The sequence below is a fragment of the Zerene cesonia genome, chromosome 4, assembly GCF_012273895.1.
Source record: "Zerene cesonia ecotype Mississippi chromosome 4, Zerene_cesonia_1.1, whole genome shotgun sequence".
NCBI lineage: Eukaryota > Metazoa > Arthropoda > Insecta > Lepidoptera > Pieridae > Zerene > Zerene cesonia.
In genome coordinates this window covers 1,793,543-1,818,006 of record NC_052105.1, presented here as the reverse complement: position 1 = coordinate 1,818,006, position 24,464 = coordinate 1,793,543, and the positions used below count along the sequence as shown (strand labels likewise).

The 24,464-nt window shown below is 33.4% G+C and overlaps 3 protein-coding genes across 3 annotated transcripts in view; 1 reads left to right on the top strand and 2 right to left on the bottom strand.

Annotated features, from left to right (window-relative positions):
- LOC119839565 overlaps window positions 1–3,695 on the bottom strand; it is a 7,045-nt gene extending 3,350 nt beyond the window's left edge. Inside the window, exons 1-3 of the mRNA XM_038365915.1 lie at window positions 3,633–3,695; window positions 1,745–1,823; window positions 812–943 (exon numbers count right to left, since the gene is read on the bottom strand). Of these exons, the coding sequence (XP_038221843.1) occupies window positions 812–943; window positions 1,745–1,823; window positions 3,633–3,658 (237 nt within the window). The 5' untranslated portion in view covers window positions 3,659–3,695. The remainder of the gene's footprint in view (window positions 1–811; window positions 944–1,744; window positions 1,824–3,632) is intronic.
- A 3,551-nt stretch (window positions 3,696–7,246) lies between these two features.
- On the bottom strand, window positions 7,247–11,787 carry LOC119839771. The gene is made up of 6 exons (XM_038366211.1): window positions 11,768–11,787; window positions 10,961–11,054; window positions 10,258–10,383; window positions 9,796–9,890; window positions 8,153–8,260; window positions 7,247–7,400 (listed from the first exon to the last, which is right to left on the bottom strand). The coding sequence occupies exons 1-6, from the start codon at window positions 11,785–11,787 to the stop codon at window positions 7,247–7,249; spliced, it is 597 nt and encodes a 198-aa protein (XP_038222139.1).
- A 2,798-nt stretch (window positions 11,788–14,585) lies between these two features.
- Window positions 14,586–18,827, top strand: LOC119839770. The gene is made up of 4 exons (XM_038366210.1): window positions 14,586–14,690; window positions 16,499–16,968; window positions 17,994–18,104; window positions 18,647–18,827. Exons 1-4 carry the CDS (start codon window positions 14,586–14,588, stop codon window positions 18,825–18,827), a joined length of 867 nt encoding a protein of 288 aa, XP_038222138.1.
- Window positions 18,828–24,464: the final 5,637 nt, after the last annotated feature.

Below are 24,464 nucleotides of genomic sequence, written 5' to 3'. Positions count from 1 at the left end.
ATGACAGATTCGAAATTCAAATGTAATATTTTTTTATAATTAAGTGTAACAGTATTTATGGCCAGACTAAGTAGTTAGTTTGTGAATTTGTAAGTTTGTAATGTTTAAGGAGACAATTTATGGATCTGCTGAAACAATTTGAAATTTTTATATAATATGATTTTTAAAATTATTTTATAATATTATTATGATTTAATATAATTTATTATCATAATTTTTATATAACACTAGGTGTGCCCCGCGGTTTCACCCGCGTAAGTCCGTATCCCGTAGGAATATCGGGATAAAGAGTTGTTTATATGTTATTCCAGTTGTTCAGCTATCTACGTACCAAATTTCATTGCAACCGGTTCAGTAGTTTTTGCGTGAAAGAGCAACAAATACACACACATCCTTACAAACTTTCGCATTTATGATATTAGTAGGAAGGATTATTATTATTTAATATCATAATTTTTATATAATATTAGATTATGTTGTTTGTACGGAGTTTGGCGGAGTCGCCCTAGTATAAAACAAGCGATTGAATTGATTAAGGTTAAATACTCACTCAGACTAGATGATATGTTAAATTGTATTAATCGTTGAGTATTTACACACACACAGTAGTCAGGATAGATAAAGATTTAAATCATCACCCCCTTCTCACCTAACCGTTATATTTTTGGCATCAAACTTTAAGGTAAGAGGGTATATATAGATCGATATACAAAATAATACGTTTAGTAATTAACTGGTTTTTAGAACAAATATAATGATTTATTATCATAAAGTCAATAGATTTTTATCAAATTCATTCATGGTAACTCACAGGAAGATTCGGGAACAAGACTTCGTCAATTTCCGTGATGTTACTAAGTACTGAGTAGTTGGACTCGAAGTTATAAGACACAAACACGTTTTTGTCTGGTATGTCCAACGGCACAGCTATCGCGACGAACGTCTGAAAATAATAATAATGAACAATTGTGTGTGTTTTAATAATTGTTTGTGTTTGTCTGAAAGTTGATTAAGTACTCTAGTTTCCCTCAGGATTTTGTGTATTTATATGATATATAGATGTATATATAAATGAATCCCTATTTTTCTCTGGGTCTAATAATATTGATATTCAAATTTATCTACACGTTATCCACATTACCACTGCTCGAAAGGGAAAAGCGAGTCCAGTCCAGTGTAGTGGGTTATGGCCTGAACCCTCATAGGAGGCCTGTATCTATGCAGTGCGAATAAATATGGGTTGATGATAAATATCGTTCGTATAGACTATGGTTTTTTTATTTAATACTACGAATGTATTATAGATTCACATATTTAATTTTGAATTATATGTAAACTAGCTGTGCGTCCCGGCTTCGTTCGAGTAGTTTTATTATCGTAATTGAAATAAATTAAACTATCCTATCTTTTAAATTGATGACCGCCTCCTTGGTACAGTGGTTAACGCGTAGAACCGAGGAGTCCTGGGTTCAATTCCCGGTGGGGACGCACAAAAAAAAATGTCTCGGTCATGCAGGACACAGGACAAGGTTGATCACCTACTTGTCCGTAAAGAAAATCGATCAGTGAAACAGATGTACATCATCTGCCCCATACCCCAATAGGGGACACGGGACTTTACTTATTATCTTTTAAGTTGGATCAAATTGAAAATCAGTTGAGTATTTAAGGTGTCTATCACAGACAAAAAATGTGACACGCATTTTAGATAATTAAGGTTTTTTTAAATTTCTAATCAACTTACTCCATATAAACTTGTTGGTGGGAAGATAAGTCCGCGCTTCTGTACTTCATGACCGTTAACAATGGCAGCCAGGAAAATACTGAAATGTAATTGATAATACTGTTAATCAGAACAATATTATAAAAGTGTAAGTTTGCTTGTTTGAATGTTTGTCCGTCAATCACGCTGAAACTACTGAACGGATTTTGATGAAATTTGGTATACAGGCAGGGTATGAGGTGACTTGGATGATAGGATACTTTTTATCCTGATTATATGCTCCCTTGGGATAAAACAAGAATCTTGATATCCCAGCGTAGTCGGACCCGTCTAGTACGTTATATATTGTAGCTATATAATAAGACTTAAATAATAGGTATTATTTAATATCAACTAGATATAATTTGTCTTAAATGAGTTTAATACAATAACTGAATGGAATTGAATGTAATTTCATTATATATTTTTGGTAAATGTCCAAAGGTCCGTTTGGCACATGACATGGGCCTTTTTACCTACTGCGCGCAGGAAATTGCGGGCCATACATGTAATAATAATTCTCATTAGACCCAATTTTAAATATAGTAGTAAATTTCATCGAATACATAAATTTTATTCGATTACATTGTATCGATTAATAGAATTATCAAGAATTGCGTCTTTATACTCCGAACTAGTTGTTGGCCGCAGCTTCGCTCGCGTCGCCAAAATAAATTGTCACGATACAATTGTTCGTTCTCTATTTTATTCCCATTTGGTTGGAAATTATCAAAATCATAGTGGCTATCTGCAACCCAAATTTCAGCCTGATCGATCCAGTAGTTAGCGTTGAGCGTTGATAGTCAATCATTCAGTCAACTTAGCATTTTTTATATTATATACACCGAATACCAAGACCCAAGATCCCTTATAATTGTCAAAGTTGTTTTATATTATATCACGACTCAACAGCAGTGCTATCCAAAGTCGACTGAATAATTTGTAAACCGTACCAATGTAAACTCATAATAAAAACTTATTCCTACCCTCTATATGTAAAATAATATATTATAATAGTTTAAAAAAACTAAAAAACACGCTTTTATCATGTTTTGCAAATTGAAAATCGAATAATTTTATCAAATTAGTGTATTCATCGGTCCTCAATAAATCTACAAAGTTTGAACGAAATCTGGCCGTTTAAAGTGGGTCAAATCGCGCCCAAAGAAGTCGGTTACAAACAAACATACAGGTGAAGCTAATAAAAAGCGTGTAATAAATGAAAAGGAAACAACTATACGTAATATTAACCGAAAGAGAAATTTAAGAGCTTGCTTATGATCCAAAATTATTCCTTTCAGCGAAATAGCGGCAAGTTTAGTAGCGCGATATGACATTTAAATTTAAAATAGAGTCGCAGTCGACTTAACCCGAACGCTATGAAATTTTTACCTGCATATAATAGGTTTTGTTCCTTACACTATTTTATTCGCGGTAAAATACTGGCCGTATTGTGTTTTATTTTGGGTTTAGTTTGAACTATAAATAGAAGAACGTAATTATAGTGAAAGGTAAGGGGTATTAGTGGTTCGCTGCAATGCAAATAAATTGTAATGCCAAACTATTTATTATAAATATTTTAGTTGTTAGTTTAGCATCGGATACTTTAACGGTTATTATTTATACCTTATGCTTTTATGAAATACATTAATATATAACTAAACATGAAGTTTTGAGTAGTTTCAGAACTCATATGAAAATCACTGTGTTTCTTGTGTGTTGAAAAATTAATAAAAAAACTGTGTGACTTATGAACAGATAATATATATAATTAGCGTCAAAATTATATTGTGAAATCTATATTTATTTATCAAATTAATTAACTTTGAAAGGAAAATCATTTAGAAAGAAAGTAATTCTCTTAACTTACTGTGATAGAAGTACGCTCCAATCCATGTTATCTGTTTACACAAATATGTATGTACACACAGATGAACTTTTTTTAAATGAGCTGATATATTTTGCGACTGTGTTGCGTGCTTGGCGGGAAAATTAGAACCTATGCGCGGAATAACTGTGCAACTTGAATAAATTATTATTAAAGTGAGTCATATTTTCAAGTGAATGATCTATTTGTGAATGACCTACATGAAACTTTTATATAAATGATACATTGAGATTAGTACCTTGTAAACAATATTATAAATAACTAGACGGTCGTCCCGGCTCCGCCCGGATATCAAGTTTCCTGTTTCATTCCGAGGGAGCATTTAATTGGAATAAAATTATCCAATCACCCAAGTCAGCTCATACCCTGTATGTATACTAAATTTCATCAAAATCCGTTTAGTAGTTTCAGCGTGATTGACGGACAAACATTCAAACAAAGAGACTTTCACATTTATAATATTAATGTAATAATATGGTTTTACTTCGACGTATTAAAGCTTCTTGTACTTGCAACTATTTTAAATTGACTAGAATTTTTCTGTATATCTCATTAAACATTTAAAGATAATATATTATTAGCTTCATACAAATTTATTCAGGTGGAGTTTATTTATCATAAGTAGATATTATATCAATATCATAATATGAACTAGGAAACGGAACACAAATATAATTCATGTATTTATATTCCTCTAGCTCTCTTATATAGTTAAGTGGTAAGAGGTAAGGTCAAACGTTTTATTATTACCTAATCCAAGAATATCCAATTGTATGTCTTACAAAGATTAACTTGTAAAGTCATTACAGAGAAAATAGATATAATTCATATATACATATGTATTTATTGAGAATTGCCAATACGGGTAAGAGATAACATTTTATACAGTTCCCATTAAATAAATGGTCTTTCTCTCTCTTCTTTAACAAGAGGAAATACAGCATTAAAATTTAACAATTATTGGAACATTAAAGAATTGTCAACCATAAAGATATCAAACATATTCATCTACAATAACAAAAGCGTCACCCAAACTGTCGTACGGGTTGTAATTATAGTTCCGTTATACTACAATGAGATGGGCGGACGGCGGACGAGTTTCGATGCTAATTGTACCAGAATGGAGACCTCTGTCATATCACGAGTGTTGTGATAATTGGGTCCATTATCGAACTGCTGCTGTATTTTGTAGGTGTTCAATGAAAGTACTTTTACTATTGGGTTTGTATTCTTACTGACAGCTTGGATTTTAGTATATGCGTAGTTTTTTTGGTGTTAGACAGATTATGCTGATTATTTGAAATATAAATTTGAAGATTTGTTAATATGATGATTAGTGGTGGCCGGTCTACTTGAAAATTTCCTTGCTCTAAAATAAAAAAAAAACAGAAAAGAAATCTTTGAGTCTGATGTCTGAAATTAAGCAAACTTTACTTAGTTCTTATAATATACAGAATGGGTAAATTTTTCTTTTATTTAATACATCATTATTGAATATTAGAAGTATTTCTTAGTTTTTAAACGTAATCAATCTACGAACTCAGTTATTTCTTGTTTTTCAATAAATTTACAAACGCACTGTTGTCAGTATTTTTTTGAGTCTAATTTTTTTTTAAAGAACGAGTGTATGTGAATTAGTTATTTTAAAATTATATATGTAATATACTTCATTATTCGAAAATCATTTTCTTCATCCTTCATCCACTTATAAATAAAAAGCAAAAGTTACCCAGTCAAATAATGGTTTTTCGATAAATATGATTAGGTACATATTCCACTGTAAACATACTTAAAATATAAATGTATAAGTGTGAAGAAACGTGAATTTTTCTTGACGGAATCATTTATACTATTAGAAATTGCAAAAATCAAAGTCCAGTACACGTATATAAATACTTAATACGTTAAAATATCGAGAATTGACCAAAACGAATACGTGAACGCAAATTAAAAATATGCAGTTATTTAACAAAAGCGCTTCAATTATTTATTAAAAATTTCGTCAGCAATAAAATCGCTTAAAGCAAACAAGTCGACTTACTAACAACGATTCGCCCCGATATTAATTAACAGGCTCAGCACTCTTTGTTTACTTGTAGTCTGCAATTATTTATGTTGTTATAAGTTTATGGTAGGCGTATTTTATCTGTGATTGTCTTTATGAATGAAAATTTTAAAAATATTCGTATTTTTTTTAAAGATTGATGACATGTTGGCTGTATAAGTCCTGATGCCCCTAGAGGTTTTATTGCATAAATTTTTGTTTAAACCACGTTTGAAATTATTTTGATTTTTTTATGTTAGACCGAGCAAACGAGCCTGGATCGCCTGAAGCAAGCGAAGACCGAAGAAGGTTTCAATTATATAACCGATAGGGAAAGGATTGTCGAGGGGATTGAAGGAATGTACTGGGAAGGTAAAGGATACAGGCCTCCGGCTCTCCTACAAGCCGGACGAAATCATATTGGTATACGGCTTTTGGGGTGTGGCAACGTTTCCTGCGCGAACTGGCCCAAATCGTGTCGAAGCGTGCTCGACTTGCATATATAAGTCCTTTTTTGAAATCAGGGAATCCAACTATCCTGCTGCATCGGATCAACATGTAAAATAATTATCTTTCAAACTTTGAATGAATTCAACAATTCAAACAAAGTGCAATACATTTTAATCAACGCTGGCGCACCAATTCCATATTTAAAAATGATGTTTACAAAAACAGGCGTTTCAATACCCGAGTAAAAGTATTAAATAAAAACAAACTAGGCCGGCACAGAGGCTGTAAGCAATTTACTGTTCGCAAATATTTACCGCGACGGCCTTTGTCGATATTTTGATTGCACCGGATTGTATCGAACCTTCGCCGTCCCTTCAGGTCTATTAATATGCAGAGTGGATCGCGGAAAACCGAGAAGGATATTTCATGTGTTTTTCTACATTTTTTGTATGATGGAGCTTGTAATTCTAGGTATGTGTTGTGGTCAACACTCATAGCCGATCGGAACCATTTTTGACTTCAAAAATCAAATAAGTGGTTGGTGTCGACTGACCATGAAGGCGGAGAACAAACAGCAGTGATTATATAGTTTTTAAGTATGACTTTAGGGTGTATCCCACGTAAACAGAACCATTAATATGATACAAAGACTTCTTTCCGAGTTAATTTAAGCTAAATTATTTAAGTAATAAATTTAGAAATTAAAAAGCGAGCGTGGTCACGGGGAGACCACGCTCGCTGTAAAGTGTTCGAAACGTCGGGTTAATAATATAATGAATAAATCGCGTTTAAAATCCGTTGAAAAGTTTTTAATTTCTAAATGTATAATACTCGCGTGAAACCAAACACAAGAAAATACTAAGTAATAAATGTAATTTTAACCAACGACCTAAAATATGAAAACCCTTTCGACTTAAATATATGTGTAAGATACCTATAATACGACTTTCATTAACTACAGAATATTAAGAAATGTTAGTGAGAAAGTTTGAATTTACGGTCTTCTGAGGAAGTGTATAATTTATTTTAGTTTTTTATATACGTATAAAACGTTTTCAATTCGAATATTAGAGGGGTTCTTGCTAAAATAAAACATCATCATTCAATAACTTTCATCGTTTAATATAAAAGATATATAGTCGAGTGGGCTCGTTGGGCAGTCTTCAGTGTAGTATTGACATTTATTCTCCAATCCCCAATATTCAGCCTCATAATAACAGTCTTCTATGTCGTCTTCTGACATTGATGATGATGGCCTGAGAAATATAAAAATCATGAGCGATTAAAACTAATTTGTAATGCTGATTTTTAATACGATACAATATTATCAGGTCCCTTACCAATAAGGCCCAACTCCAATGGGTTCCGTCGAATCGCTTTTAATGAAGGACGGTCTGAAATTCGTCGGTGACCCCCTTTTTATAGTGGGGAAATTTTGCATGGCTACCCACGGCCTCCGTGGAAGAGGCCATGGTTTATGTCGGATTCCTACCGGTAAAACCCTACTTTTGTTCCTTCGAGTCGCATTGAGTAAGGCCTGGCCAGGGCAAGCTTAAAGCGGCAGGTCGTTTGCCAGCGCGACCCTCCTGGGGGCGGTGAGAGTGGGACACGTCTCACGACACCTCATCCTACCGGACGACAAATATATCATCGTGGTAAAGGTAAAATCCTGCAGCGTACTCATTTCTCCTTAAAATGTCTTGAATTATATTTCTTTTATAAAGTAATACCTACGCAATCAGAGGAGATCAGCTTGGTCATGAATGCTGATCTAAATAAGCCCCTACGAATTACGATACATATGAAATGAGTATGTATATATTTCATGTAGCAATTTGAAAATCGATCGAAAAGTTGTATGAAAATATTTTCCACAACATCACGCCTCAAACATTAAGCTCTTCCCCAGACGCCTTTACCAATATTGTTTTAAACACCCTGTTTTGCAAACTCCATCCAACATGTAACAGCTATTTATAACATCAAACTTATCTACAAAGTAACTTACGTCAGGACGAGATGAAGTAAATCGCCTAGGATGCCGTTATGCAAGAAATGCGAGGTGGCGTTCTCACAAATAGCTCTGAGTAAGCAAGGGCGCCCCGAGTGGCCGTGCCTGCAAGCAAAAATAGACATTAGCGCTATTCGAGTGCCTTTTTTAAAGACCATTATCGCGTGTATTACAACACAATGCATAGGGATAGCCTACGAGCGTACGGTCGGGTATTTACATCGTGCCGTAGCGTCTGTTTTTAGGAAAGGAATTTCGTTGTTAACGTCATGAAATGTTGGCTCATTTTCGAATGCAGGGTTTTCATATGAAATGTGTCATAGTTGTGGTCACATAGTTGATTTAGGGACCCGCAGAGCTGGCAACGCATTAGCCTCGCGTTACAAATGCGCATTGGCGACAGTGCTCAGTTTTAATCAGGTAGGTCTTTATATGGCTGATATGAAGTTCATTAAAACTATATTCCATTTGTGTGTGGACCGAGGTAATGAGATATTCTAGTGTATGTAGCTTTTTTATTAAAAAAAAAACCTTAATTATGTTAATGAGATCTGTTCGTGCTTTTGAAACTCAATTAATGTACCGAAGGAAGTTTCAAAACGAATGTCCTAATTTAAGAAAACGTCTATAAAATTAACGTCTATATACAGCATTAATTGGTTGCACCATTTCACGCTAAAACAAACCTGCTTCAAATGTACATAACACAGCAATTAGATGACAAACTCCTCAACCAATACCCACCAAACATCAGAACTGCAAGCCATTTAACACAAATCACAATTTAAAGGCATACAACAATATAGAAGCAATTTAAGTTGAAATCGTACCCGTTAGGTTTGTGCTAATACGTTTGGTTTATTCATTGGGTCGTGTTGTATTGCGCTTGTAGTGCTTTATTAGTGCTTACTTCTGTCGAAATGACGAGGTTTAAAGGGCTTAGGAATTGGATCGAGGAACTGTTAGTTAACTTGATTTGTCGATATTTAACGTTGAGAACGTCTGGCTGCTGCAATTTTCACGGTGGCTTTGTGCTATTGAGGTTGCCGGTCTTGAAAGCTATTTTACGAGACTTATTTTGTACTAGCTTCCCGCCCACGGCCTCTCCTGCTTAAATATAGGAAAACGCAAAGTTCGCGATTCCATGCGATGTATGAGTAATACGTTTTCTATGTCCATATATATGCAATGTTCTTTATCAGGTAATGAGCTATCTTGGTACCAAATTTTATCTAAATCGGTTCTGTGGTTTTGGCGGGAAGAAGAGACGAACAGACATAGTTACTTTGCATTTATAATATTAGAAGGGATCAATATAATACTAAATTTTGTAGTTTTTTTTAATTTCGATTGGTAGTTGCTGTAAAATTAGCAATTATCTCAATACTCGATTGGAACTTCGTAAATTTTTATTCAATTATCTTTCTTGTATACAGAGTTAAGTAAAAAAATATGAAAAATAACAAACGTTATTAAAATATTGTTGCATACAATTAGCGGTTTATGACCATTTCTTCCAGGCAAACTTTCTGTTTCATCTGAGTTGATTCTTTAAGAATATAAAGAAATTTGAAGTCTGTAGACATAAATATTCCTGATGTAATTTTGTCCAAAATTCACATACACTTTTATCTACTTACTTTTCCAGCATTGACTCTATCAAAGTGTAGAAATATCTTCTTGTGAACATATTCTTCGTTTCAATGGTGCTACGCTGTTCCCTCTTACTGGGTATCTTAAATAAAACAATTTTTTCTTCTTTTAATTATAAATAGTTCTTACATAATATAGCTTCACGCTCCGACTCTACCCGGGTAGTTATTTATCGTAACTATCCTCATCGCTTTAGTTGAATCTAACTGCATATGGTGTGAAATTTTTTTAAAATCGGTTGAGTAGTTTAGGTGTCCATCGCGGACAAACAACGTAATATATATACATTAAGATAAAATAACAGCTCCGTAGCCTTCAGCCAAAAAGGCTTTTAGACCTCAATAAATCCAAAAGACAACACCGATATAATTATAACGATCCTCAAACACTATCAGTAAATGCGCTATAACATACAATATGCTAACACGTTGATAGAGTTTGGAACTTACCTCAATATCGCCTAGCAAAGGTTCAAAGTAGCTGGCGTTGGCAACGTTGTAGTAATTAGCTTCGAAGAACCAAGCCACGCTCACCGTCGACTCCGACTCTAGGGGGATAGCTATTGTTACGAATACCTGCGAATGGTTGGGCAATACGTAACATGCTCGTGTTTAACAAGAGTTTCAGCTTATGAATATTCGAATGAGATAGCATTTTGTGGATTTATGTATCTTATTATATCTTTTCTAATATAAGTAATCGTGTTTTTATTGGTGACTAGCTGTCCCGGCGAACTTCGTAATGCTATACAATATTGTTTTGGCATACTTTCCCTATCGTTCTTACCTTTTAAACCTTCCTTAGACCTACACGGACATTTGAAGACCAAGATAAGATAATCCGTTCAGCTGTTCTTGAGTTTTAGCGAGACTAACGAACAGCAATTGATTTTTATATATAAGAGATATGGTTGCCATATAATTTTGGAGGTTATGCTAATGTTGCATATAATTTGCTTAACAAATGCAAGTGTTGCCATATAACTTAATATGGTTTAAAAATTAGGTAATTGTCCTTTATTTTACTGGGTACATTGTGGCACTTATGCTGCATTCCATATGTAATGTTCAACATCGACACCTAACTATCCCATGTATTCTATTTGGAATACAATAAAAGGTTATTACAGTCTGAATAAAGGCGTATACTCACACCCCATTGTGTGCTCGGAGTAAATATTAAGTATCTCCTTTGCCTGCTGTTTTGATTACGTTTTCCATCGACTACAGTGTGTAGCGCGTACAATCTGCAAATGATGTTAATATTAAGAATAATTTTGTCAAGTAAAAATCTTTTTCTCTTTCTCCTGTCTCGTATACTTAAGGCCGGGTTCACGGGTTTTGGATATGTTCTGTTATAACAGTTAAAATGATGATGTCAGATTTTCTATAACAAATATAAGTCAAAAAGTATCAAATAGGTAATAAGAAGACACTATCCTGAAACAGGCCTTTACTATTTACTTACTGTTCATAAGCTTTGTGGTAATGTTATATGATAAAAATGAGATCAAAGGTAGCTCACACGTAAAATATCAGTACAAAAATGATTATATAACAAACAGATTCCTAAAGTTTACAGAAAATCATGTTGAATACGTACGTGATAATGTAATTACTAATCCACATACTGCTATAATTTTGTAAAACCGCTGTCGTAGAGATTTTGACGGAGTGTGTGTTTCTTTAAGGAAATAACTGAAATGCTCTAACGTGGAGGCCTGCGACAATCTGGACTTTGTGGCCAACGATTTAAGGAACAATTTGAACTGTATTGCTCGGCGATAAATTTGAATTTTGGACGTAGCAGAGGTTGTAAAGGCTAGATTTGACGTTCTAATATGAGCTTAGCGGGATATTCGTGTAGATCATCCCGAATGTGTGACAAGCTTATTTGGACAAGGAATTTGAGATCCGTTAGGCAAGCTTGTGGAACGGTTCTGAAAATAATAGCGGTTACCTTTTGGTTTGTGCATGCATTTAGAGTCTCTGTATTGACTAAATGAGAAGGTGGTAATGTGTTGAAAAATTACAGTACTTTTCATCTAGCGAGGAAGTCGTGCGAGATTTTAGTCTATAATTTTATTAACCTTGCATACGAGAATCAGTTTAAAATAATGTTCATCTTATTAGCAGATATTTTATTGGCTGGTATTAGCTACAGAAATGATTGATAAATGCACATAGTAAGTACGAGAAGTATGTTCGTCTTTCTGTCATGGCTAAACCACTAAACCGATTTCAATGGAATTCCAGACGACACTGAGAAGCATAACTTACTATTGTCGAAAAACAAAACTTGATTCGATTCCAATAGTATGTGCAATTATGTATTAAAGTCACGTGATACCGTCAAAACTTTAGAAAATATGAGCATTTTTTGCAATTAGGTACGTCTACTAACGTATGAACAATTTGTCATACAAATATTTTGCTTAAATATTTATATGACAATATTTTATCAAACTATTATAAGGAACTAGGTTTTGTCCGCGGCTTCGCACGCGTTTAATTCGGAGCAGTTTAATAGACGTTATTATTCATATGAACCTTCCTCTTAAATCACTCTATCGATTAAAAAACCCGCAGCAAAATATGTTGTGTAGTTTTAAAGATTTAAGTGTACATAGAGACATAGGGACAGAGACAACGACTTTGTTTTATACTATGTAGTGATAATGTTAAGATTATTTTTATTGAATGAAATTTTCATTCCAGAATGAGTGAATGAATGAGTGGGAATGTGAGATAGTTAATTGCGGGTCGAGTCGAGAGATTGGGCGATTACAACTTTTTGAATCGTTACATCATCTAATTGAGTAGTTGGGTGGCTCGTTGGAAAAAAGTATTTATACCTATGTTATAAATTGTTTTACGTTCTCTAATTTTATGTGAGAACTTACAGTTTTGATGAAAATTGCGAAAAACCTTTTTTTTCGTTGAGTGATTTTTTTCAAGTACCTGCTAGAATTATGGGGAGTTTTGAAATCATTTTCAATTGAAAAATTTTGCCAATTTTTAGATGGAAGTTTATCTAACTACACTCTTCTTTTGGTCTATATTTATCGGAATGTTAGGTAATGTGTGGACAAATTACACATTTGTCTAATTTATTCATCATAACATAGAATCAATATTATCTTGTATTTTATATTGCATGGTATTGACTTTATCAAAATAGTATAAAACGAACACAAGACACGTTTTATGACACTAAAGTTCAGGAGGAAAGATGCCGAAAAAATAACATCATAAAAAGGACATAAAAGAGATATACTGAATTAGGAGGAAATTTGCACAAACATGTCAGCGAGAATAAAACGAATGTATATTATAAGTATAGATGGTATATAATGATTTACTATGACTTTTTAACTAGATTTCAGCTCTGCCCGCGTATCTCTTTATCGTGTTACTACTATATAAGATCCCATATTTCATACTTGAGCTTTTTGCTTGTGCGTATTTTTTTTCTCATTTTTATTCTAATGTTATTTTATGTCATAGTTGGCATTGGAACTGGTGGGTTGCCTGATGGAAGAGGAAGCAGAGGCCTTCCTTTCTACACCTTTGCAAATGGATGGATAACTTTAGAGGAAAGGGAAAAGGAAAGGATTGCTGAGAGGAATAAAAGGACTGAAAAAGGTGAGGAAAACGATATAGGCCTTTAGCTCTCCTACTCCGAACACACTAGCATTGACATACTAGTATCGCTCGCCTATCTTCTGTGGGTGTGTGGTACCTTCCCCAGTGTGAAATGGCTCAATGCGTGTCCTACTATGTCATATATGTGCTGCAAGTCAATGTGACTCCGTGTAATAGATATTACCTATGTAGTTATTTCTTGTGTAGAATGAGATAGATAGATAGATATATATTTTGATTATGCGTAATAAAGCCTTTCAGCAATACTCGAAACATATTGCCGTCGTCAATTTTTCAAAGCTTCTATTTAAAATGGAAAATCTCATTTTTACATCGCTTTGACTGCGAAATCTAGAAAGCTCCAAATTTCTGCATGCATGACATTAGTAAGCGCATTTCATTATAACTCGTTCGGCTCATTTCATATTTAGTTCCAAGCTAATTGCTATGAAATGGTTGACAGAATATTTTGCATATTTAACCCAAAAATAAATTTGTCCATCGGTGGTGGGTTAAATCATATTATTTATTAGTTACACCGCGTGTCGTGGATTGCTCCGGCTTCGCTCGGGCTGACTTCGAATAAAAAAATTGTCTTTATCATGTTTATTGGTAAAATAATATTCAAGTAGAACAAGAGATTTCATCTTAATGTTAAAGATCACAATTCATAAACAAACAAATGGAACATTACGTTTTTAAATAAGCAAAAAATACTTAATATGAACTCATGAATTCATTTAAATGTTTTTTGTAACCAAATATACTGAAAACTTTGCTAGGAAACATTTAATAGTGCAGTGGGACCAAAACAATATATTATAAAGAAATTGTCAATCGTGTATTAAAAATAAAAATGAAGTTTTAAAAGCAAGCATACGACCTCATATTGCCGTGACTAGTAGGCCATCAATCAACACCATCCAAGTAAAGTGAAATCACTTGCAAACTGTGAATTTCAGTAAATCTAGTCCACGGGTCATGAGCGCCGTTCGATCCAAATCGCTGTGAAAACATAACGGTTCATTAGACCCGAGGCGAAGGCTCCGAACAAACATTGTATATTTTATCTTACACCGTATTCACAGATCAGCGGGCCAGCCGTACGTTACCAATCACGGGCTGCAAGGGAAATGTTCAGAACGTTACTTTTAATCAATTTGCTAGGCGCGCTCTGTGACGCTGGCCGCCAACGAAGATATCTGATTTACCCCGACGGAGGCCCCGCCAGAGCACAGGTATCGTCTCAAATTTCTGCCAAACGTCCGTGTAAATTTACATTCCCATTTAAACTTAAGTAAATGATGTTTTCTTTTACCGGATCCGGCTTAACGAAGCAGTGTTTTTTATTCGTGAATTCGAATGCAATTAACTCGAGCGCTCCCGGCCCGCTTTGCTCAAGTTAATTTTTTATTTAGCTCCAATATTTTTTTTCATGAATCCCATTAGATCTTTAAGCGCTTTTAGTGCTTTGAATCGCGCTGTTTGATTATTTTGTTTAAATGGAATGACGCTATCTGATTGTGATTTCGAATGTAACTTCACGTCGTCTATCTTATTAATCTACAAGAAATTAGGCGGGTAATTTATTTTTGCTGAGATAGTAAACATTTGTAGCTGGAGTATGCCGAGGCGTTAGAATAAATCATTTGCCCGGAATTTGGAATTGAATGTCTGTTAACGTTAAAAACATCATTAATTTCGTACGTCTAGATAAAGTTGTCTTATTCCGAGTGGAGTTTAAAATATTGGCCCCGCGTTTGAAACAATACAGATATAATTTAAATGAAAATAAATTCTTCAAAGTACGCCTTGTTATTTTCCTCCTCCATTGTTTGAGGTTATTTTCTTAATTTTTAATTAAATTGATGTTTACAAATTTTTTGTTTACCGAACAAGTTTCGAGAAGACGAAAGTCAGTTTGTTTTTGAAATAACAGATGTTTACTTTGTACACAAAATTGAATTAGTTGATGAGAATTGTATTTCACCATATTAACTGCTCGTATACTTAATTTATTTAGCTTTTATCTATCTGTCATTATATTAACAACGTAAAATATATATTCCCGAGCTAGATTAAATCAACGAGTCACATGAATTTAAGTTGCATTTTGTTATTTGGAAAGACATCTAGAATTATTGACTATACCAAAAAAGTTTTTACAATAAAATAAAAAAAAAAACAAGCGAACTTACGTAACTTAATGTTATACTTAAAATATTGATTACTAACAACAACGTCACCCTTATTCCCTAAGCATCTATATAAATCTGAATAACTCGCTTTTTTATCCAAAATAAACGTAGACTAAGCATTTATCCGGGCTTCGCCTGTGATATAGGTATGTATACCCATAAACTATTTAGAGATCACGTACCAATCCTACGATGAAATAAGTTTTGAAATCGGTCCAATAGCTTTTGAATTTCCAATAAATTGATGAATTTTACCGTTAAATAATATTAGAATAGGTACAATTCATTGTGAATTTATAAACCACAATAAACTAATACGATATTAACGTGCCATACACACAATAATAGGAAGTCCCGAGAAACCTTGCGATTCTGTTTGATCACTCCACGAAAGCTGAATTTAGTGGGACGGAATGATTTAGGTATTCAGTGTAATCATGTAAGCGTGATTAAGCACGACTATGGCTTAGGAATTAATACTATTAATTCTGTATTAATATAAATTGAGTTACGCTTTAGTCTTGCGGAATCGTGACTTATTGCGTATGTTTTCATTTACTTTGCTCTCATGTATCGGAAACAATGTTTCATTGTATGGCGTTTGAGGTTATTTATACAAGTAATTCATTTGTTTTTTTTTTATTTTTTTAGTCTAGTGCAAATATGGGGTCATGTCACGTCATGGTAAGTAACTTACGACGCCCATAAACATCTTTAATTGTAATCGGTTAAGGTACTTGCATGAGGAGAAAAATAGGTAAAATCTGGTAAAGATTTTGGGTGTTTCAGAGATGGGAGAATGCAGACTACCGTGAGCATGGGAAATAATTGTATTTATTACGTTTCAGTTTATTATAGGTCTCGGTGTGCCAGTCGACCTGAAAGAAGCCTCAGTGACCGTTGGTACAGTAATAAAATTCCAATATGATTTACCTACAAACAGTACAGAATATACAAGCAGAATTTATGGATTCGCTGACACAATATCAAGAGATATGGATGGAGAAGCGAAAGACGGTGAACAAGAAGCCAGTAATGAATTCAATGACGCCAGAGTAATCGGTGTAGATGATAATGGTTTGGACGATGACAGTGAAAATGAAACCCTCGTTGATATTACGTTTAATGATAGAAGGAGACGCGCATTATTGTACACTGAAGGAAATATTATAAATGATAATCAGATAAACACAGAGTTACCTTTAGATGAAGCGATTCGGCGACAAGAGCTGATTGATCAGAAGAATTTGGAAGAGCAAGAGCCACAAAGGATGAACCGATGGGATTTCTATAAAGTCCTTGAGCATATGATTGAAAGGTAAGCTATCATTTTCAACTTCCTTCTAGAAAAATCCATTAAAAAGCGGATACAATTTGGTAACATTATATCTTACAGAATTATCAAAATATATTCCAAATAGGCAACATACTGACTGACAAATTATTCGAAAATGAGATATAAAGTTCTTCTAAGAATCTGTAAATTAGACTGAGACATGTGTCGCATAAAAAAATTCGAGATGGAATTGAAATCCACAATTGCTAGTTATATGAAACATTCGATTATATGATCTAAATGAGAAGAGAAGAGAAAAACAGAAAGCTAAATTAATTGAAACGTAAAGTTTGGTCAAAATATTTGTTGGTTTGTACACATAAATGTCTCGAAATAACAGTATTATACACAGTAATACAATCAATCAGTTATCGTAACGTTTCTATACAATTCGGTGATCATCCAAGACTTTCACGCTTTTATGTAAGTCATAAATTATCATATTCAAAATATTTATGTATTTTTATACAATACACAGGCTGCCGCTTGGAATTTAGTATCCCACATAGTTGTATCAAGTTTGGTTCTCCGAACTTGGCTTCGAGTACTGTTTAATATTTTGTGTACATTGTCGGCGGCGCTGAGTTTTGGAGCGGTTGACAAACAATTTTAACTTACTCGAACTTGAAAGTGTAAAGATTGAGAACAAAGAGGTTCTTATTTAGATGTTTGTGAAGCACTGTGTGCTTTAACGGTCTTTTAATGTTACAAGGATTGTTACAAGATATATTTGATTTCGTTGTGACATTTACATGATTTTTTCTTTTTTGGTTAAGAATGACGCGCAAAATTAAGTCGTATTTAGATACTACACAAACAAAATATATGATCACGGTTAATAAATTTTTATGGCTACCTTCAAAAACATTGAAAAATCTAATCTTCATTTGAAACATCACAAAAAAATGTGTATTTAGTACGATTAATTATTTATATTAGATTTAGAGTATCAGGTAGTCCGATACTAAGCTCAAAATTCATACTGAAGCATTGATAATAATTTCCAGGTACGGCTATTCAGGTAGGCCATGCCTGCTCCGAACCATATGCGAGGCAGCTGAAGTTCCCTTTACCTATGAAAACGGTTTGCTTGGCGAAATTGGTCATATTTTATTCACGTAAGTACCTAACTCGACTCGGTATAAGGAATTTCTTAAGCGTTTTGAAGATAAGATGTTAAATTTTGGAGGCCGGATAATGAATTAATGTTGTACTAGAGTTTTTAAGGATTTATAACCCTTTACAATGAGTTCGCGCGGCAATTAGCGGACCTTGGTAAAGATGATTTTAAAAGCTCAATATTTTAACGGATAAAATTTGAATTTTTGAGTATACGTACTTGAGTAATACTTTAAAATCTACTAAATATAATATCAACCTTTTCTTATATTTATTGTGTTACCACTTTGCAATTATCTACAATGATACCTAGAATGCTGAATGCAGTTAATATCGCAACCCTTTACATTTCCACTTCTTATACTCGTACATACATCGTCAAAGCATAATATTTCCTGTACAATCGAGGTAATTTTCCGCTTTACCCGCTTACGTAATGAGATTTTTCCAGATCATTCTATCTTTATGGTAATCTAGATTGAATGCGGACCTAGATATAGCTTGGATTTATAATGATGATCCTGTAAATGGATACTTCCAGGCCCTCGACGACGAAAGATGTGCTGTCTCATCACACTGACAACGAATACCATGCAGCAGAAAGACTGGGGCGGTCCACGAATGGAGGCTGTGAGGTTCTGTTCCCGGAGTGCGAGTCGTCAGTATTGGATACATTCACGGAAATCGGGATGGACACGTTGCATAAATTTGGACTGTTTTAACGAATAAATGTTTTGATATGTGGAACTTATTTTATTTTGATTCTTTTTTACCTTAATATAGAATAGGTTCATTTGTACAATTGTCATAAATATCATATCTTCACATTTTCATGATACTTTGTCTTCTTCCTAATATTATAAAACGGAGTATTAAATGTATGCATGAGTTGTTCTGATTAAGTGCATGTAAGTTAAAGTCTACTTTTGGTACACGTTATAATTTATGGTAGACTAGCAGAACGTGATGCTTTAGGAGGGCATTCTGTAGACATCAATAAAAAAAAGCTATTTAAAAGCCCAACCTATAAGCAATAAAATGTATAGATTGTGGTCTTAATTAAAGTATAGGATTATGATATGTATATACATTTGTATTATCTATCCCGTGTTCTATTGTGCGGTAGACTTATTTTTACATAAAGCCTATTTTATATGTAATAGTTGGCAAAGGTGGGTCGCCTGATGGTAATCGCAACCCATTCGACGAAGCGGTTATGAGTTCGACTGTATTTTTTAGTTTGTTACTTTAGAACTATCGACTGGGTGAACCGATTTTTGATGATTATTTTTTATTTGAAAACTGACGACTCCCGTGTGGACCCATCAAAATTTGATCTGGTTTTGACGATTTAAAGGCGGTTTTTATGTATCAAATGTATCGTTGGACATCGTATTATAGTTTTTTCAACATTCAATATTTAAGCGGTTATTCGACGAATAATGAAATTAAAAATCTACATAATATACATGTTGAATTCATTGGGTACATTGTGTTCTTTATATCCTACATTATCATTTCAGTAAGATAAAATAACATTAACAAATTCTTCTTAGTCTTCTTATGATTTTTTAGAACTATAAAGGTCATACCGTATTATATTAAAAGAAGTAAGTTTTTTTATATCTAAAGTTAATTTATTAACATTTTTACAAGCATTTTTATAAAATTAATATTTATAATAGCGTTTGGTCTTCATTATGATCTTGCACTTTACTAAACATGTCAATCAATGAAATACCACTAGAGTAGAGGCTGTGACAATCTTGATGCAGTTTTCCTTCGTTGTAGGCAATTATATACGGTTCACTGTCCTTAAGCTGATTGCTTTCTTTATCATTTTCAGGACTGGAAAAATAAAAAATAAGATACTTGAAAAAACCATCATTTTCAAGTATATATTGTGTAGATAACTAGCGGTCCGCCCCGGCTTCGCCCGTATATATACAGCCTATATATATAGCCTTCCTCAATAAATGGGCTCTCTAACACTGAAAGAATTCTTCGAATCGGACCAGTAGTTGAGATTACTACGTTCAAACAAACAAACAAACTCTTCAGCTTTATAATATTATAGTACAGATAAATTAAGAAGAAAACCATAAATAAATTTATGCTTGATATATTTTTCATTCCATTATGAGTATTTGTTGAAAGTGTTTCTTTGGAATGCCACTATACATATTCATTCTCTATTTATTTATTTAAATGAATATACATTAAACTATTCAAATTGAATAATTATAATCAGTGATCGTGCATGATCAAGACAGATACAAAATATTAGTTTAATAATATCAATTTAAATAACGTTAAAATAAATAAAAAAAAACATAATAAGCAGTCAATATACTTTTTCACAAAAATGTAACTGCCATAAATATAAAAAACCCTTTTTATTACCATGACCTACATGACATGTTCAAGCCTGTTTGACTGATTTTCAAAAAAGCTCACCCCCCTGCTATACCCTTTAGTTTAGAATTTCTAAAAACCCTTTTTTTGCTAGACCAGTCAATCATCAGTTCCATGTATTGTATTTAGTATTATGTATTTAGATGAAGATTATTACTTAAGGACAAACGTTGCCAGCTCGTGCAGAAGGTCATCCTCATGGTCTGTGTGAATGGGATCAGCTCCAAGCTCACACAATGTCCTCAGAACACAGGCCGATCCGTTGTAACTGAAACTATAATATCGGAATTCACAAAAAAGGCTTCATTAAATTATTAATCATAATGCGTGTGGTGCTTTTTCTCTATGTAACGAATGTCCTAAGTAATGGTACTTTTCTACTCTAACTCATCGGTTATGAAGAATAGATTAAAAAAAAAACTTCAGAAGCTTTCAAAGTAACGAAAAATGTGGCTAGTATATAAATTTATTTCGTAAATTTATTATTAATTTACATGAATATGTATGAAATATAAGATTTTTGTTTGAATGGTTGCTCTTTTTATGTAAAATTATGATATAGGAGTGACTATTAAAATATATTTTCTATTATATTAAGATATCCAATAATTGTCTTAAAAATGTAATTGATCTAACTAATCTGATAATAAGTTATTATTAATTTAAATTACAATACAAGTATAGCGAAAAGGGAAGGTAATATTGCCTATAAATTCTTTCATTAAATAAAGATCAGAGAGATTACCGTAACTCGACCTATTTAGGATGAATTCGCAATATGAAATAATCAATACATTTTAATTAATTATCGTGCTTTTGGTTAAATTATAACATAGATAGGGTTGTGCTGAATCTTTGTAACTTTGAGTTTTAAATAATATATTTATTTAAATATGAAGATCTTCTTGGTATATGGTGGATAAAGCCAGTCCCGTACCCTGTCCTTACGCTTCCTAGGTGAGCCTTTTCCATTGTACTCCTTAAAAATGGATTACATTTTTAGAGGCCCTACCTCTGCAAATGTTTATGGGCGGTGGTAAACACTTAACATTAGGGGAACCACCAGCTCAGTTGCACGCTTTTACAAAGAAGACAGTGTTTTAGAGATTTGAAGATGCTTCTTGTTTTATTTTAATACATATAATTTTGTTTTCGTTTTTAAGATTTTAAAAAACTAAAGGAAGTCTATTTGCAAAATGTTGAAAATACATATCCATGTAATGTTTGGGTAATGCGCGTGGCAAGAAGCTTATATACAATACAAGAATATTATGGCACCTCGCTGGAACACCATTCTAATAACTCTCTATGAATACGATAACTGACGAAGACAAGATTTAAATTCATCAACAACGTCACTAAAACTATGACATTTGCAATTGATCGGCCAATCGCGAACCTCTGGCGATATTCGTGTTGCGTAAACGCGTTTCCGATCGAGCAAACAATAATAAATTATAATAAATGACATCGCCAAAATGGAAATTGACGAAACCAATTTATCTGAAAATTGCTTCCTGCAGGACCTATCCGTTTGTCAGAATGTAATAAATCAATGTTGATAAGTTTGCACGTTTTTGATGGTTGGTAAAAATATTGTTCGCGAAACATATTTCATCTGACTCAGCGTTGTTTTAGCTGGTATCAATTCTTTTGTTGATTGATTTAAGTCGTTAAGTGCTTATGATACGAATTTTTATTGAAAGCGAGCAATGACAGGCTTGTCCTTGAAAGTTGAAACACGATGCCTTATAATTTTATGTGAAAATTTAGCTTATTAAGTTCGGGAACTATACAAATTGAGTTCAGGTGAGAAATAACACAGTTTAGTAAATTTCATTAGTTTACATAGAAGTAGGGAGGACAGTTTTAATATGAAATATAGCATAATGCGCACTGCGGCGACCTTAATAGCTCCATTTTTCACATAGTTTAAAGTGAGAATTAACATTATTTCCTGATGCAGATGGTAGGGCTTACCAGTAGCAATAAAATGCCTTGACTATTATTTCTCGGAATTCTCGACAATGACCTCTTTCTTGTTTAGGATGAAATTCTTGCGTTACTTATGATTAAATTATTTGGTTGCATAAAATATAAAACTCACCCATTCAAAACATCTTCCATATACTTATAAAAGTGGTACAATCTAGCATCATTGTCGTAGCCATCCCTTTCTGTGTCGCGTTTCTTCCTAGACACGCCACCGTATCCCCCATTCGCCTCCAATATGTCGATGGGTATCTGACTTCTATTCCACGGCAACTGAAAGTTCGCTTGAAACGCCCAATTTATGTTGATGGTCTTTACCGGCGTCGGTGTACCGATTCCAATGTTGAACTGAAAATTGTAACACACCATCATCGTCTTTAAAGCTGTAAGGGTAAGATAGAAATTGTTGTGGACATAATACGACCCGTGATGTTGCATATGCTCCCGTCTCGGCTGCAGTTTGTTTTGAGGTAGGTACAAAATGTTCCACTTTGAAGGTAAATTCGATCAAGCCAACGAAATACGTCCTTTGAGGAGGTAAAGAGTTTATAAAATAGAGCGCGGCAACGTTCCCGAACGGAGCTGGATGGGGTCATCAAGAGATAACTGATAGCTTGTGCAACGTTTATTATATTTGATGCATTCGGAATTCGAAACGTGTATTTGGGAATTAAGTAATTGGTCCGCCATTTTGTCGTATGAAGTTATCTTCTATATTTGCGCGGGAATGTAATATACTCGTACATTCTGAATCATCTGCGAGATATAGAATGTAAAAAATACATTTTTCCATTTGTTCAATAATTAATTAAAAAGTATTAACTGCTGGATAATTGTTGATCAATAAAAACAAAAAACAAGAAAAATACGTAGGTATTTTTAATTTTATCATTATATTATAAAGCTTAATAAATAATCAATTATTAAAGAAAAAGCGGATCGATCAATCGAATCCCTCGTCTTTTTAATCTAAAAAAAATTAAATAATTATGTTTTTAAAAGTCTACCAACCTGCAATAGTGTACTATTAGGAAACAATAATTGTCTTCGTTCTCGGCTCAGTACTTCATCTTGAAATTCCATTACACTACATTTAACAAAAATCATTAAACTAAAACCAACCAAAATTCTTCCGATAATAACCATCTTTGAACGGTCCGTAGACGCGAAAGGCACGTGTTAATTAGGTATGTAATCTACGGATTATACGCTTAACATAAATAACGCTAACACTAAACATACACTATGCCATACTAATTCATGAGCTGTTATTATTTGATAAATATCTAAAATTTGCGTATAGCGGCAATACCCTCACTGTTTATTCTTTATCAGGTAAAATTTTACACACTGTCATGAACCATAAAGTTATCATACTTGTATAATTAAATCAGACACAAATATGTGTAAGGTATCGGTTATTGTCTTACTTTAACGTTACAACACAGCTGAAGTGAAGCTTTTCAAAGCTTTTTTGTATGGACAGTCATCAAAACAGCACATTAACCGGATGTAAACCCATTTAACAGGGTGTTGTGAAATGATAGAAAAATCTCTATAGTCATATGATGCCTAAGAGGACATGTGGTCAGTGCCTTAGAATTTCTCGTGACGATCTGTTGAGTAAATAAATTAGTGCACTTAAATCATGTGACTGAAGATTTAAAGTAAGGCCGTGATCACACTGAGTTGCCCAGATTATATAGAGTTCATTAACCTTGTATTCTAGAAATTTCTATAATGTTTTTGATCCATTTTTTGCAAAGATTCACTTGGTGTTTTGATGCTGCTTAATGAATTTGAGAGTGGGATAAAAAAAGCACTATTGAAGTATTAATATATAGCCACTTACGTACTTCTTATTTTCAGATATTTTATGTTTCGAGCTATAGGTAATTGTGCGTTTAAATATTAAGATAAAAAGAAAACTGCTCAAAAATGGAGCAATATAT

Bases quoted from the DNA above. Each gene is read 5' to 3' on its own strand.
- LOC119839771 (XM_038366211.1), bottom strand. From the start codon at position 11,787: ATGCATGCACAAACCAAAAG. The intron at 9,891-10,257 runs GTAAGTTCCAAA...GTTTTATTTAAG, and splicing joins CTTTGCTAGGCGATATTGAG to ATACCCAGTAAGAGGGAACA. The intron at 8,261-9,795 runs GTAAGTAGATAA...TTTTGCTTGCAG, and splicing joins ATAGAGTCAATGCTGGAAAA to GCACGGCCACTCGGGGCGCC.
- LOC119839770 (XM_038366210.1), top strand. From the start codon at position 14,586: ATGTTCAGAACGTTACTTTTAATCAATTTGCTAGGCGCGCTCTGTGAC. The intron at 16,969-17,993 runs GTAAGCTATCAT...AATAATTTCCAG, and splicing joins CTTGAGCATATGATTGAAAG to GTACGGCTATTCAGGTAGGC. The intron at 18,105-18,646 runs GTAAGTACCTAA...GGATACTTCCAG, and splicing joins ATTGGTCATATTTTATTCAC to GCCCTCGACGACGAAAGATG.